This window comes from Apostichopus japonicus, chromosome 17, assembly GCF_037975245.1.
Source record: "Apostichopus japonicus isolate 1M-3 chromosome 17, ASM3797524v1, whole genome shotgun sequence".
Classification (NCBI taxonomy): Eukaryota; Metazoa; Echinodermata; class Holothuroidea; order Aspidochirotida; family Stichopodidae; genus Apostichopus; species Apostichopus japonicus.
Window position 1 is genome coordinate 9638887 of NC_092577.1, and position 14995 is coordinate 9653881.

At 35.9% G+C, this 14995-nt stretch overlaps 1 protein-coding gene across 1 annotated transcript; it reads right to left on the minus strand.

Annotated features, from left to right (window-relative positions):
* Positions 1-1892: 1892 nt before the first annotated feature.
* LOC139985207 (uncharacterized) lies at positions 1893-11133 on the minus strand. Its single transcript, XM_071999471.1, has 9 exons — positions 11006-11133; positions 8020-8078; positions 6183-7702; positions 5620-5828; positions 4507-4583; positions 3402-3460; positions 3059-3106; positions 2554-2583; positions 1893-2296 (listed from the first exon to the last, which is right to left on the minus strand). Exons 2-8 carry the CDS (start codon positions 8042-8044, stop codon positions 2554-2556), a joined length of 1968 nt encoding a protein of 655 aa, XP_071855572.1. The 5' UTR covers positions 8045-8078; positions 11006-11133; the 3' UTR covers positions 1893-2296.
* Between the last annotated feature and the right edge of the window lie 3862 nt (positions 11134-14995).

Consider the following 14995-nt stretch of genomic DNA (forward strand, 5'->3'; position numbering starts at 1 on the left):
GCATCGAATCCAACAAAAGCAATTTAACGTACGGGACTGCGGGTGATAGTGTAACAATTTGAAATGTTTTCATCACATACATTAAAGACACTACAACCTTCTCATGGTGCTGTACATCCAAGGAAATGTTTGTGCAAATTATTCTCGTTGGATCAATACCCCAGGATTTCACCTTATGATTATTTCGCGATGATTTCGAAATCCAAAGTTATGTACCATGAATTCAGGATCAATAGTTTTCAGAGACCTAAACATCTTTTCGAGGGATGAAGAAATGATTCCTTATAAAGGAGGATTTAATTTTTCGAGAGGATCACTTTGGTTTTATACCGGGATACACTTTAAACTATAGCATAACGTTAGTTCTTTTCAGATGGTGAAGTTCGTACGTAATGTTACTCTTTTTGACTTCGCGAAAGTTTTTGGAGATAAACAGGTATTGGATGTCAAAGTATTGTCCTATTGACCTCTCGTCATCTCATGTGAGTACACATTCTAATGAAAATCTTTGTTAAAATTGTGGATTTAGTGTGCATCATATATAGGTCCATGCAAATCCATGAAACCGTGATTGATTTATATTAGTTAAACACTGTACAGTTTCATTGGCGAAGCCCGACTGCAGTAAAAAACTTGACCAACAAATTGGTAATACGGTGTACACAACCCGTTGGGTAAACGAAACATATGCTCGACGGTTTTGCCCAGGTTCGTTGAAACCCGTATCAAATTTCGAGCTAACAAGCATATTACGTCACACTTTTTGCTCAGTCTAATCGATCGAACTGGCGGATTTCTTCGTAGGAAAATCGCTGCAAGCAAGAAAATCTGTCATATGCGACTATGATATCTTCAAAAAAACATCTAACTATAGCAAATAACTAGTCAAATTAATGCTAGATCAATGGGTATGAGTGACCTTAAGTGAGTGTATAAATGTTATGATCATTGACAGAAGGACGTGCGCGTAAGCTGCACTCCACGTGTGATCTGACTTTGAAAAATATAATGACAAGCACCAGACATTTCTCAAGCATTAATTTCCTACCAAGTGTTCAGGATAACATAACATACTTGTTTGATGTAGCTTTTTGATTTTTTTCTTGTTGAATATGCCATCTTTTCTAACTTTTCTTTCTGGATTGATATTGATACAACTCACCATTTCTGATTACTGTTTGTATCCATGTACCATCGAAAGTTTCTACTTAGCAGTGTTGTACCACAGCTTATCAAATGCAAGTACTTGTTCTAGTGTACGAAGCTTACCATATGCATTCTTTAGCTTATATCTCAGACGTACTCCTGCTACAACCTTCACGCAGACAGCTTAGATTCAAAGCATAGGCTAATAAGTACCTTCAGTACTAGACCTGAGTAAGTCTGATCCTACTGTGAGTCATAGCAAGACCAATACCGTCGTTAAATCTCGGGCACTTCTAGGTTCAAGCAAATGCGAGTGATTGTGGTTTACGGTAACTTCTGAGTGCGAACCTAGTATTTTGTATTTAGATTCGAAAAACGCGAGAGGTATGCAGTTGCAGGTTGTACTTACTTCCTCCAGACTTCCCAACCCTATTTCCACCTCCGCAAGCAACTTCAGTGGCGGTAAACCTCGTTGACATATTTTGCTCCCATGCATTTTACCCCTGGGACTATGAGTAGAATTCCCAGTGACGATTATGGTCTAAGACCCCTTTCCCTCTCTCTTGTGGTTCTAAAATTGTCATTTACATTTATGCTGCTGTGTTCTTTGTGAAGAGGGAAGTTATGTAGGTAAAACAGGTGCTCAGTTCCTCTTACATTTTAATAATCACAACAATAACAACAACAAAAACAAGAACAATCCATGATAATTTTGCGGGGTTCCCCGTTTCCGAACATTTAATCCTCTTAGACATCTTCTCAAACATGCTAAAATATAGTTGAATTGCCTTTAAACTTCAAATCAGCAACTGAACGTAATCTTAAAATAATCGATTGGATCTTTTGTCTTAATAAGTCTCACATCTGCGGCCTCAACAAAAAATTGGGACCCCTTAACAACTACCAGTTCCACAAACTTATGTAATCCGTTCTGAATCCGCCTTCTGTATAGTCATGGTTTATTCGGTATTAATTTCATCTGCGCCACTTCGTTGTGATCAAACGACATGCTTTCATTGTGTTACAGTTTGTACTTTGTCATTCTACTGCCAAGTATTGCTGGCGATGGTCACTGGCTGGCGATCTAGTATATTGAAGGATCCTTTGTTGATACGGTCGGCAATGTTGGAAGACAGTCAATTGTATATATCTGATAATTGAAAAATATTAAAAATGTTAATATGAAACTAAATCTGACAATTATTACTGCAAAACCAAATCTCTGTTTGCCGGCCGTGTTTAAAGTTTGGATGACGTACGCCGTCTGGTGAGATATAATTAGCTATTTGTTATCATTATTTGTTTTTATTTTTTGGACAACTCGTAAATTAAATAAGGGAAATGGTAAAACAATTCAACCACATATGGATGGATATGTGAAATGTTAATAGTATAAGTAAAACTAACCTATTGGTGCAGTTCCCGAAACATTTTAACCTGAAAATCGAGAAAGTAAAACAGTTTGAGATAATCATGTTGTCGAAACGAACACGGCAGCACAATATTTTGTGTTTTCTTCTTGCAAAGCATGAACGCGTTAAGTCAAACAATGTTATATTTATTACGTGTTTCTTAAGTCATAATAACTACTTACCACGTCATACTACTTAACATTTTCCTTTTATAACTGTCTTAGAAATGCCAAATCCTTTCTCGTGGCCAGGAATTTGAGTCCAGGTGTAAATATTCATTAAACCAACCACATGTTTAACCTCCCTTATCTGCAATTTCTTTCTTTCTGCTATTATAGTAATCGTTTTTTTTTCGGTCGCCGGACTATGATCATTTGTTCATTATATCCAATGGTGTTAACGAAGGATGTTACAATTGACAAGTCAGCGTGTTGTAAACGTATTTAAGAATACAAAGAGCTGATAATTAAAGTAAACAAAAAAATGTCTTTTATACATACCTCTCTCTCCAGTTCTTCCGGGGATAGTGCTATTTGCCCAGTAGTGTGCTGTCAGAAATCAAGTTAGTATAGTATTTATATGTATATTTATATTTTATAGAAATACCAAACACTGGTAGATGTTCTTAACATATTTTGTAATTGATACAGGCTCCTGTCGTCGAATAATTCCCTTGTTTTTAGTTTGTTGTTCTTTCTTTTAGCCGTTTTCATTTCATCTTTATTGTTTGAATTGATTATATATTGAGGTCGTATATAGTACAAATTATTTAGAAAATAATCACTTGCCTGAAACTTAAGTAGATTTTCGAATTATCCAACAAAATGAAAAATGTTGTCTTACCTCCCATAAACCTGAGCGCGGATTCAAGCTATACCTCATTAAAGATGGATACCATAAAACTAATTGGAGAAAGAGAAAAACAACATTTTATAGTAAAATATAATTCTTATATCTCAAATGTTGACAAATAGCGCCTACATTTTTGATTTCGGTTGCAGCCGATACACACAGAGCATACAGTTTCTACTGTAAATATTAAAGTGTTGTACCAAATTCGAAACTAGATCGTGCTATAAATCGGTAGCATGTGCTATTAGGATTACAGTAAGAACTGAGGATATGTCTAATCCCATCAACCCACTGTTGTTATATGTTGTGATTACACAAATCCTCAGTTCTTATTGTAATCCTAATAGCACATACAACCGATTTCATCAGATTTGTCAACACAATCCAATTTTGACTTTGTTACAAAGTTTTAAGATTTACAGTAGTTACTGTAATCTCAGTGTGAATCTGTTGTTTCCCTACTCTAAGTCAAAGGTACAATTGAACACTGATAAAACGAATGAATCATTAAGTGAACGATATGCCCATGCCTTCCAAAGACTGAGAACTCACTCTTTGAGAGCACGGTCCATCTTGATGACTGTTTTATATACAGGAGTCAGTTTCACTCTCACCAAATAGCGAATTGATGATAATTTACACCCAAGTATATAAGCTGCAAAAGTTTCGTTCTATAAGACTTAACTTTCCTAACATTCGCAATGCGGTAAATAATGAATTGACTCAGGGAGTGTTAGCTCAGTGGTTAACGCCGGTGCCTTCAATCATAAGGTCCCAAGTTCGAGTCACTCCAAGATTAATGTATGTCGTCCAGTTACAGAGTTGTTGACATTGACAATTCACTATCATTGACGTTTAATATGAATCTAAGAGACTGTCTTCGGTCAGCTTGCGGCTTTGATAAGCCAATGATGGCTTCTTCGCGAGTTCCTGCTTGCAGGAGGATCTAAAATACACACATACATACATCCCCAATAAAGAAGTGAGACTTTAGAGGACTTTTCAAAGTTTGAATTCTTTTCTTTCGAATGTAAAAGAATATATTGTTGTCAGCAAAAGGTAATCTCAAATCCACGTCACAGTTAACGATATTTACCTGTCAATCTCTTTTCTTGAAGTTGTAACAGAATGTCTTTCTCATCGAACCGAATAGGGAGCAGGATTAGGGAAAATCTGTGAGATAACAAAAGGATGAATTGTGAGATAACAAAAGGATGAATTGTCTTTTCTTTTCTTTTTAAAAGATTTTTTATTTTTATTTTTATTTCTCGTGACATATGCATACAGACATATACAAGATTAACTTAAGTTATATAACACGAAAGCTATTTCAACACCATCGGCAAAGTACAAATTACTGTGATACTCTTATTAATAATAATAATAATGTCCAAAAACCATATTTCAAAACCTAATAGATTAGACCACGGCTGCCAATATCCCTTCCAAATATTTACTCTCATATTCTGCTTAAAAATATAATAGTTAAGTTTAAAATAATATATAAAATAATCTAGTAAAAGGGCACAAACTTATGGCATTTTCTTCCTCAGTTTTGAATAAAAAATGTGATACTTTACTAAAAATTATTATTAAGTTTAATAATTAATTGTCTTGTTTATAATATGTTTATATCAAAATATCATTATCACCAATAATCTGTTGGTATGCATATCATCTAAGGAAATATGATTTGTCTTTTTCTAGTAAATGCTCGAAAATATCTTCTAATTTCGCATTTATACCATATGTGTCCAAAAACCAACCAATCAATTTTGGATGCATAGTGTATATCCAGGTTGAAAGTCTCAGTTTCATTGGATGTAGCCCACATAGCGTAGAGAAGTACTGTTTTTCTGACTAACCACCACGCCCGCTCCATCTTAATGGATCATTACCAAAAACAAAAGGGACTGGGACTGGTAATATCAGTTGATAGAGCACGTAGCTGATTCTGATGTCACTGATTCGAATGAAATTTGTTAATGAACTAGTTCTGGCCTAATTGTGTATCACAACGTCAATGATTAAGTCATGTTATATCGATGACATGATGACCTTTAAAAAAAGGCTAATTTTACACCACTGGGTTGTACCGGCACAACTCACCCAACTCACCCAACTCACACAACCAACCAATGCAATTTAAGGCACTTATTAAAATGGTAGTTAATTGTGGCATTGAAGTAAAGACATTATTTATACGTACGCAACAGTGGTCAATGTTTGGCAATTCAAAGCATATGAGAGGACACTTTTAAATCTAGTCACGTTCAGTTCTACTCCATCTAGTTCAATCCAAAGCTCCTGTAGATAATTTTGTATCGGCAGACAGAGACCAGAGTTCAAAACAATTTCATTGCCAGAAATATTAACGGACTGCAGAGATTCAAGTAGCAATAAACGTGGTATTGTAATCTGCAGAAAAGAGGAACCAAAATCAACATTACAGCATAGGTCAAATGTAAGATTTCTAATAATTTAAATATGAAAGTGGTACCTTTTTATTAAACATTAATTTGAACTTTTTGCATTTCTTCATCAAGTATTGTCATAAGTAGACACATTAATCTTTTAACGGTATAAAGTTTTATTTCTATAACATAACAATTGTTTTTTTTTTCACGGAAAGGGTACCCATTAGTATCCAATCGAAATATTGAGAATAATTGCAAATAAGAAATATGTCCCACCAAAGTATGATTTATGACATTTTTTCACCTAAATAAGTATATGTGGATTTATTTACCCATTTTAGTGACTTTACTTTACCTTGTAATGGGATGCAATGGCAAGTATGTGTAGCATATTTCTCTGCAGTAACCTTGTGTCAGCAACTGCTAAATGAATATCTTTAGAAGAAACTAGTTCCTTTATTATATCAACATCGCGATGGATTTCGTTACTTTGCTCAAGAAGGCACAGTTTTTTAAATGCTTCACTTCCTTCGAAACCCTGCAGGTAATGTACAACTTGGTAAGCAACTTTGGGATTAATTCCACAGGCAAATTGATAAAAATGTTGAAAATCTGAACGATTCAAATCGTCCAAAGATTCTGAAATATTTATTTCGGTTGGTTGTTCAACGTCTCTTTCCTTGCTGACCATAAAATCTACAAAGTAATGAGCAGCATACCAAAGGACGAACAAATTGTGGTAAAATGTAACTTGTCTTATAGTTAGAGAGCTATCAGTTCCAGTAGTTTGAAGGTGAGGAGGTCGCACATCGAGCTCACGAAGAATTCCAATGCGTAAATAATGTCCCAAACAGTCTCGTCCAAGAACTTGAACAAGTTTTTCCTTACTCCAGCAGTGACCATCACATCCAGTTAGGCTTTTGAAAGCTAACTCGTTCAAGCTATGATGATCAGTAACGTATGTGATATGTTTATTATACAATTTCTGTTTGAGGTGCTCGTGAAAACACAAGATCACTTTTTGCATGAATCTCGTGATGGTGTTAAATTGCTTTAAGGCCTCGTTTTCTTGAGTAATGCGTGTGTATATTGCCAGAACGAAAGGCACTTGACAAAACCCTTCAATGACAGGGTTTTCTAAAAGCGATTCCTTGATTATCTCCATCAAACCAGTATTCTTGATATCGTTGTGAATATATTGGTTTTGTTTTAACTTGTCGAACCCTGTTAATCGAATTGTTTTCTTGGGTGTGCTAAAGTGCTCCTGATTACACGGTAAACGCGTAGCTAGGATAACCTCTGAGTGAGCCAATATGTCTTCCTTCAATATCGCCAAGACATCACCTTGTGGCTCTGCCGTTGGTTCACTGTCAATGTATTCGTCGTAGCTATCTAACACAAACACTAGCGAGGGAGTGTCATTTAAAATATGTTTGATCATATTAATATCGATATTAAAGTCGCTAGGTAATAGTAATCGCTTAATGGATTCATAGATGGAAGTAATACCCATGAACTTTCCGAGATTTAAATGTATAAGTATCTCAACTTGTTCTAAGTTTGACCCTTGGGCACAAATGCACCATTCATATGCAATTTGGAGAGTCAGGCGTGTTTTACCGAATAATGGATCACCCTCTATTACCCTCAATTTAGATTTGACTCGTGGGTCTGACCAAATTGCTTGGTACGATTCCAACCTTTCCCATTTTCCCCTCTTCTCCGAGGTTCCTGACAAGCATTCAATTCCACTTTCGATAAACGTCCCGCGATCCTCACTTGGCAGTGCATCATGTAAGTATGAAACAGTCTGAAGATTGTCGTAAAGGTGCTTATACGTCCCTTTTAGATGTCGAATGAACTGCTTTTTAATCTCTGCGAGAAAAAAAAAAGAACAATCGTAATACTCGGTTAGAGAACTCTCCAAGTTAAACTGATTCCGTGTAATTTTCTCTTTGGTCAATCTCATTATACCTTTACAGTTTTCATCAATCCTTTTTCAATGTACAGTTAAATTTTATATGGATCATGGTATAGTAGAGGGTTTTAGTAACGTGCACTATCAACAATAGCACTATATTGTCTAGTTTTTTTTCCGTTACAAGAACGTGTAGTAGCACTATAAAACAGATAATTCAATATTAATGACGTAGGTAGTAAATAAACAGAAAACTTGCTTAATGTCAACATACCTGACATTATGTCAACCAAATCCATCACTTATCACTTTTCATTCTGGCTCGAAAGTAATCTAAAAGAGAATGGTGTTTGATATTGTATCGTTTTGTCGTCAGTTTGCATATGTTTTAATATTAAAATCAAGTACGTTATCGCAACCAACTTCAGCAACGTCATCACGGCCTTTTACATTTTTATCAACGTCATTCTTGATATCATCAACAACCTCACTTACGTTAAGATGACCTCTTTATTGACCACATCGTCATTATTGACATAATTATAATTGCGTTATTATCAACATCATGTATGTCACATTCATATTTTGGCAATATATACAGTACGTCATCATAATTGACGACTTAGTTAGGACGTCTTGGACGCCCTCGTCATCTTTACCGTCCTCGTCGTTATGGAGGCCATAGTCACTTTCATCCTCATTGTCTTGGGAAACAATGTTGTAGTTTTATTGTTCTTCTTAACATCTAAGTTAGGCCTTGTAAATGAAATACATCTTCTCCATTCATATTGCCCTGGACTTTGTTGCAATTTTCAACCTGAGTCTCAAATTGTGATTGCAATGATCGATTTGGGCACATAGTTTGCCGAACGTATTTTGTATCTTCCAGAGATAACAAGGGAACATGAATCAGGGAGTAACTAATTACCTCATTGGCTCTTCGGGCAGGTCCCTGCTGTTAACTTAACAACAATATTGCCCATGCTCACAGGAAAACAGATTGAGAACTTCTGAATCGTCTTCAATGGAAGTTTTAACACTTGAACGTAATTAGCATATGGGTGTAAAAGTTGTGAATATTCAAACCTAAGAGGTTCTTCAAAGTATCCATTAGGCAATGATCTAGATAATCTAGATAATCCGTGTTGATTTGCAATTACATCAAATACTCTTATCATGATCTTAACAATTGCCTTTTTATACTATTACAATTTGCCTCATACGACAAGTTTATTTTTATTCCAATTAAAATATTACCTCGTAGCGGCATTTATGGTTTACCATATTTGCACTAGTTTAAAAACTAACTGACCTTTCCTCCATATCAGGATTACTTTATTTACTCTAGACGTAAAACCAACAGCTACAATATGAAACTTCGAACACTTGGTTGATAGACTGTCAATTTAACAGATATAGAGCAGACAACAGCGTTTATATTACACTGTTAGTTATAAAGTAGGGAACTGAAAGTCCATTCTTGTTGAGATATCTGATTCTTATCATCTGTACCATTGTCCTTCTCCATTTCAAGAACCGCAAAAGATGAAACTTTACAACTGTAAAGGTCAACTTGAACTATCCAGGTGTCATTATTCTCTGCTGAACGACTGTCAATCTCCTCCCCCATAAGAAACAAATTGTAGTAATACTTATTTGCACTTCTACACAACACGATTGCCCAGGACACCAGATACACATAGAGAACACAGTTACTAATGTAAATCTTACAGTTTTGTACGATAGTAAAAATTGGATAGTGCTATAATTCGGTAGCATGTGCTATTGGGATTACAGTAAAACCTGAGGATATGTGTAATTCCAACAAATCCAGTTGATTTGGATTTGTTGAAATTACAAATATCCTCAGTTCTTTCTGTAAACTTAATAGCACATGCTACCGATTTATCAGATTTGTCAGCACGATCCAGTTACTGTAATCTCTGTGTGAATCGGCTGCCCAGAAACATTTTAGCTGCCTACAATCCGGGGTTGTAAGTAAAAAAGAGGCTCAATGAGGTCAAATCGTCATGTTCGGTGACTTTCTTAGTAACTTTAAGAAGCCAGAAGACCAAATAGTTTATATTGCTCTAGCATCGATGCGAGCAATATCAAATGTTTCGCCACATACACTCATTTATACAGTGTTGCGATTCAAACAAACCAATTCGTTTAAATGATTTACTTTAATTTCAATTGGTTCTTGAGGTAGAAGATATTTCATAAATCTTTCGTTAAACAAATATTAATCATTAACATATTTATTATTATATTTAGTAAGTACTATAAGCGCAGTCCTTTGATAACATGGACAGTTCACATTGGTGTAAGTTTTCAGCGGGAAGGGGTACGGTCATAAAGAGCAAGCGGTTATGAAGAAGGGGGGGAATTGTTTTAATGAAATTTATTAGGATTCCAAGGACAAGTTTGTTGATATTGCAGATTGAAATTGTTTCACATCCTTGCCCAAATATCTGTTTACAATCACACTATTTCTTAATGTATCAAGGAACATCTTAATGTATACTTGTTTAAGTAAATCGTACTGTCGGTTAGTGTGGAAATCATTCGGAATGTCCATCGTTCATGAAAACATAAAATGCCACTCTTAAAATGTTAGTCAATAGCAGTTGACTTCCAAGGTCGATGATTCATATTACAAATTAAAATGACCAAAGAGGTACCTCACCTCCTCCAACAAATCCCGTCCCTCCCCTCTTCTGTCATGGATAGTTAGGCTACAGTCTGCAGGCTTTTGTACAATGACTTAAATTTCCCCATGACCCTACTCACATTAACGGAGAAAAGCTACCGTCCTAGTTAAAGGAATAGTTGTAAACGTTAAACAGTGTAACTAATGATGATGATGACAATGATCTCTGACAAATTACATAGAAACATCATACACATGGAAACTTTATATACATCTTCATGAAGAATGAATCTGATTTGCTTGAAGCTCAGAGCCACTTGTAGTAATGGAGCCAGCAATGATACCTTGTCATGTGCATATATAACGTAAAGACATCATGTTCAGAAGCCGGTTTAATGTAAACTAGTCAACTTAACTTTGACAAAGGTTTCAATCCAATATCTTCAAAACGCCAGATGTACCAGTTATTAAAACATCTAAAGACGAAATTAACCCTACAAATATTTGCAAATACGGGTGGTAATACATTCTATGACATATTGAATAATACTGTTCGCTGTAGGTATAGGGATCACTACATGTGCCGACGTTTGAAAAGACTACCTACCTTTTGTATCAATGCTATCCGCGCTTCGTAACAGGTGTTCACAGCGTAAGGCAACCGTATCAGGTGATCACATACAACTATGTTTAAACTATATACAAGTCTGCAGTCAGAGTGAGACATGTACCATTTTCAACAGACTTTAGCAAAATATGCATATGCATTATTAGAGGGGCGGGGTTATTATATCAATCCAAAGTCCATATTTGTAAACAACATACGTAGTCCGTATCGTAACTAGTCCATCAGGGCAGACTCGATATCGTTCACTGTCGTTGCACATATTTAGTACCTAGGTTTGACCAAATATTCTGGTGTGTTTTCATATGCTTATTACAATTCTCGATGTTGGATGGTTCGGGAAGTGTTATTTTAAGAGTAAACAGCAGTTTAAAACGAACTCATTTAGTCCGCTTTGCGTTGTTATGACTTCTACTACGCAGCGATTTTTTTCAGTAAAGAGCTAATCAAAATCCGTATTGTGTGCCATGTGATACGTCAGCTGATACAGAAACTACTCTGCTCGGCGTGATGTAAATGCACAGAATGTGTGTCTGTAACGTTTGCTGGTTGTACGTGTTTATAATTCGTCTGCATAACGTACTGTATATCAAGGTAACGATGGTTGAAAGTTTAACTAAAATTTACAGCCAACAGTTGGCAAACCGACGTCAAATGGGCCGATATATGGAGCAGTATTGAGGGTGGCAAATGTCCATCAATTGCCCGAGAAAATAAATCAATCTGTTGAACTTCGCTGGAATTGGTTATGATACTTGATAGTGAACTGTTGGGATGCCATCGTTCCTGTTACGTCGATTCACCAACAGATCGACTATAGGCCTAGGAGTTGTTGCATGATTCACTACACGAACGATGCAGGTAATTCTAGGCCTGTTACAAATACTCATTTTAGAGCATTACTGTGACAAGAAAGTATGCATAACTTCCTCAAGTGACACGAATGACAACTATGAAAATTTAGGACAAGGCTCTTCAATACCATACTAGTTGCCTAAGACTCGACGGGGTTTACGTTGCACCAATGAAAAATAGATCGACAGCTACTAAATACTGGTGTCTGTTATTTTATGATACCATTTATTTCATGTTTTATTTGTCATGAAACAAAGAAATGAAATCAACACCAGTATAGGTTCGATTGGCAGACTAACGTTAGGCCTATCAATATTCAATGTCGGCATAAAAGCCTAGGCCTATAGTAAAGCCTCGAGTCTTAAATTAATTTTTCAAAACAGGGCCTAACTAAGCCCAGAGCATCTAAAAATCGAGTTGACATTTGTAAGTTTCCAGCTATTAACCATCAGCATGGCACTCGATTTAGTCTTATTACAACTCTCTAAAAAATTGGAATAAAATATTTTATATCAAAGCATCTTGCTTGCTTTATTTATTTTGATGCATGTATGGTGAGGCCTTCTTTTAGAATAGAAAATCATGTCAAGTAGGGTTGCATGTGTTCTCAAACTTTGTTAGTGTGTGGGTTTGTAACTATGCCCTATCTAGCACATGGCTCCAGGCTTACACTGAAATAAATGGAATATCAGATGGCTTATTAGTCAGTTGAGTTCCAGTGTAAACAACTAATGTGAACCACAGTGTGGTCGACAGGACAATTCAAAATACTGTGTCTAACAAATTTGGTTTTGCTTTGTTGCAGATGAAAGTGCAGGCCCATCGGCGTCAAAGAAAAGGACATTTGCGGTGCTTTCTCTCCAGAGATTTCTCTGGCACAACAAAAACTTGTGGAAAAATCAGGACTCAAGTATTCGAAAGGAAGAAAATCTGGTAGCAGGCAGACAGAACAGTTGTCTCAATGTCCGACACGAGATGCTGAAAACGTCTCAAAGAAGCTGTTGAACAGAGATTTGATTAAAGGATGAAAATACTATTGCCCAAGACATTCTGTTTGCACATCATAGAGCAAGACTGCTTCTTCCTAAGCAAGTGACGATGAGGTCATTTAACTCAGAAAGGACTGTTTTTGTAACCAAAGCATAACCTGGTTAATGTTTTGTTGTTGTTAATGTTTATCATTTTCCATTTGTTTGTTTATTCATTTGATTTTTTCCTTTCCTTTTTTTATTTTGTTTTATTCATTTGACAATGAATAACTTACTTTGACAGATTGAGAAGTTCCCTAAAGTTTCACTTTTTGCTAGCTACTACACGGCAACAGTTTGTGGTCAGGTGGCCCTGTGTGATCTTTGTCTCTTGTTTAAAAAGTAACTGTGTTGTGTGGTCCTTGTTTTCTAGGAATACATGTGCTGGCTACAAGACTCAATCACTATTAAGAACTGTGGGGGAAATAGACAGTTTAATAGCTATTAGAAAGCAATTATATTTCGCGACTGTGTATTTGGTCAACTTGGGCCGAGATTGTGTTCCTTTCTCGTTTTTACGGACTTTAAAGCATTTATTTTCCAATAAGTCCAGTGGATTTCTTGTTAGACGTAACAGCTCTGATAAGATCTGTAAGTTATCCATTTATATCATTTACATTTTTTCTTTTAGTTTAATTGACCCCATTGTTTTTAATATTCAAGATTCATGTGCATAGTAATCCTACTATTTTGCCTTAATATGTTTATTTGTGTGTGAGCGTTCCGCCTTTTCAAGTTGTCCCCACGATCTCAGAGTTAACCGGCCTTACCCTCAAAAGAAGGTGCTACTTGTAAGTTTCCCAAGCCTAGAAATATATATTTTTGCCTAGTCACTGCGTTTTTGACCAGCTACATTTGCTAGTGGTGTCTCAACGCAGACTTCGGGAGACGGACAGTGTTAAAAAACGCATTTATTCAAATTATGTTTATCTCAACAAAATTTGGTTGTTTTCTTCGAAAATAACAGTGCTTTTAGAATCCAACAACTCTTATAATATTCTTCGGACATTCCTATATTAATTCAGGCAACACATCCTGGTTCTTAATACTGTGGTTAATTATGTTATCATCTTGCTGTGACAAGGAACTGCTGTTTTAATTGTCGTACAGTACAACGTATCAGAGTGACGTATCCCTCTATTACTTCAACCAACACATCCTGTTTCTACATAAGTGCAAGGACATTTTAGTTATGTCGTTTCCATGTTGCTGTTACAAGGAACTCCTGAGGTTTAATTATCGTCCAACCTATAACAGTGACGTCATGTGTTTATTGTTTACTCGTGAAGTATTACCTCTTTTGGCATCCAACAACTCTTCAAGTATTTTTAGGACATTTCTTTACAACATCAAATCAAAAAAACCTTGGTTCTAAATAGGTTTAGTAACATTTAAAAACTATTATCATGTTGCTGTAAATAGTCGATGCGGATTTTTAATTTAGCCCACACTTCGTAGTGAGGTTATTTGTTGTTACGGGTAAGATAACATCTCTCCAAGCATCCAACAAATCATAAGATAATTTCAGGGTATCCCTCTATAACTGTCAACAAAAACATCTAGGTTATAATAAGTTCAAGAGCATTTAAATGCCATTTTCATATTGCTGTGACAAAGAACTGCTTTGTTGTAATTGTCGCACACCGTATAAGAGTAACGTCATTTGTTTGTTGTTTACTCGAAAAATAACACCTCTCCAATCATCCAACATCGCGAAAAATTTTCACAGGACATCTCTCTACAACTTCCAACCAACAAACCTTGGTACAAAATATGTGCAACGAAACTCGTTTTTAAGCACTTTTTGAAGCCTGCCCCGATAGAATAAACCTTTCGCTTCTTTTTCATTTGAAAATCCGCCTATTAGTGAGATTGCAGTTCATTTTTCGCCAATGTCCACTTTTTCACTTCAAGGTTATTAGTCTGGAACATGAGCCTGCGTGTTATGTAATCAATTCGCCAAGCCTAGGAAAGGGAACGAGCACGGAATATCACCTTCCTCAGATCCAATTTTTTACTGCGAGACCCTATTAAAATGCCCGAGGCAGGTATACTGTTATGCAATGGTATTGTATATATTGTATTATAT

Excerpts from the sequence above, each read along its gene's own strand:
- LOC139985207 (XM_071999471.1), bottom strand. The coding sequence starts at position 8,044 with ATGGATTTGGTTGACATAATGTCAG. Across the intron at positions 3,461-4,506 it reads TCAAGAAAAGAGATTGACAG|TTTTATGGTATCCATCTTTA; the intron begins GTAAATATCGTT and ends TTCTCCAATTAG. Across the intron at positions 2,584-3,058 it reads CGGAAGAACTGGAGAGAGAG|GTTAAAATGTTTCGGGAACT; the intron begins GTATGTATAAAA and ends CTCGATTTTCAG.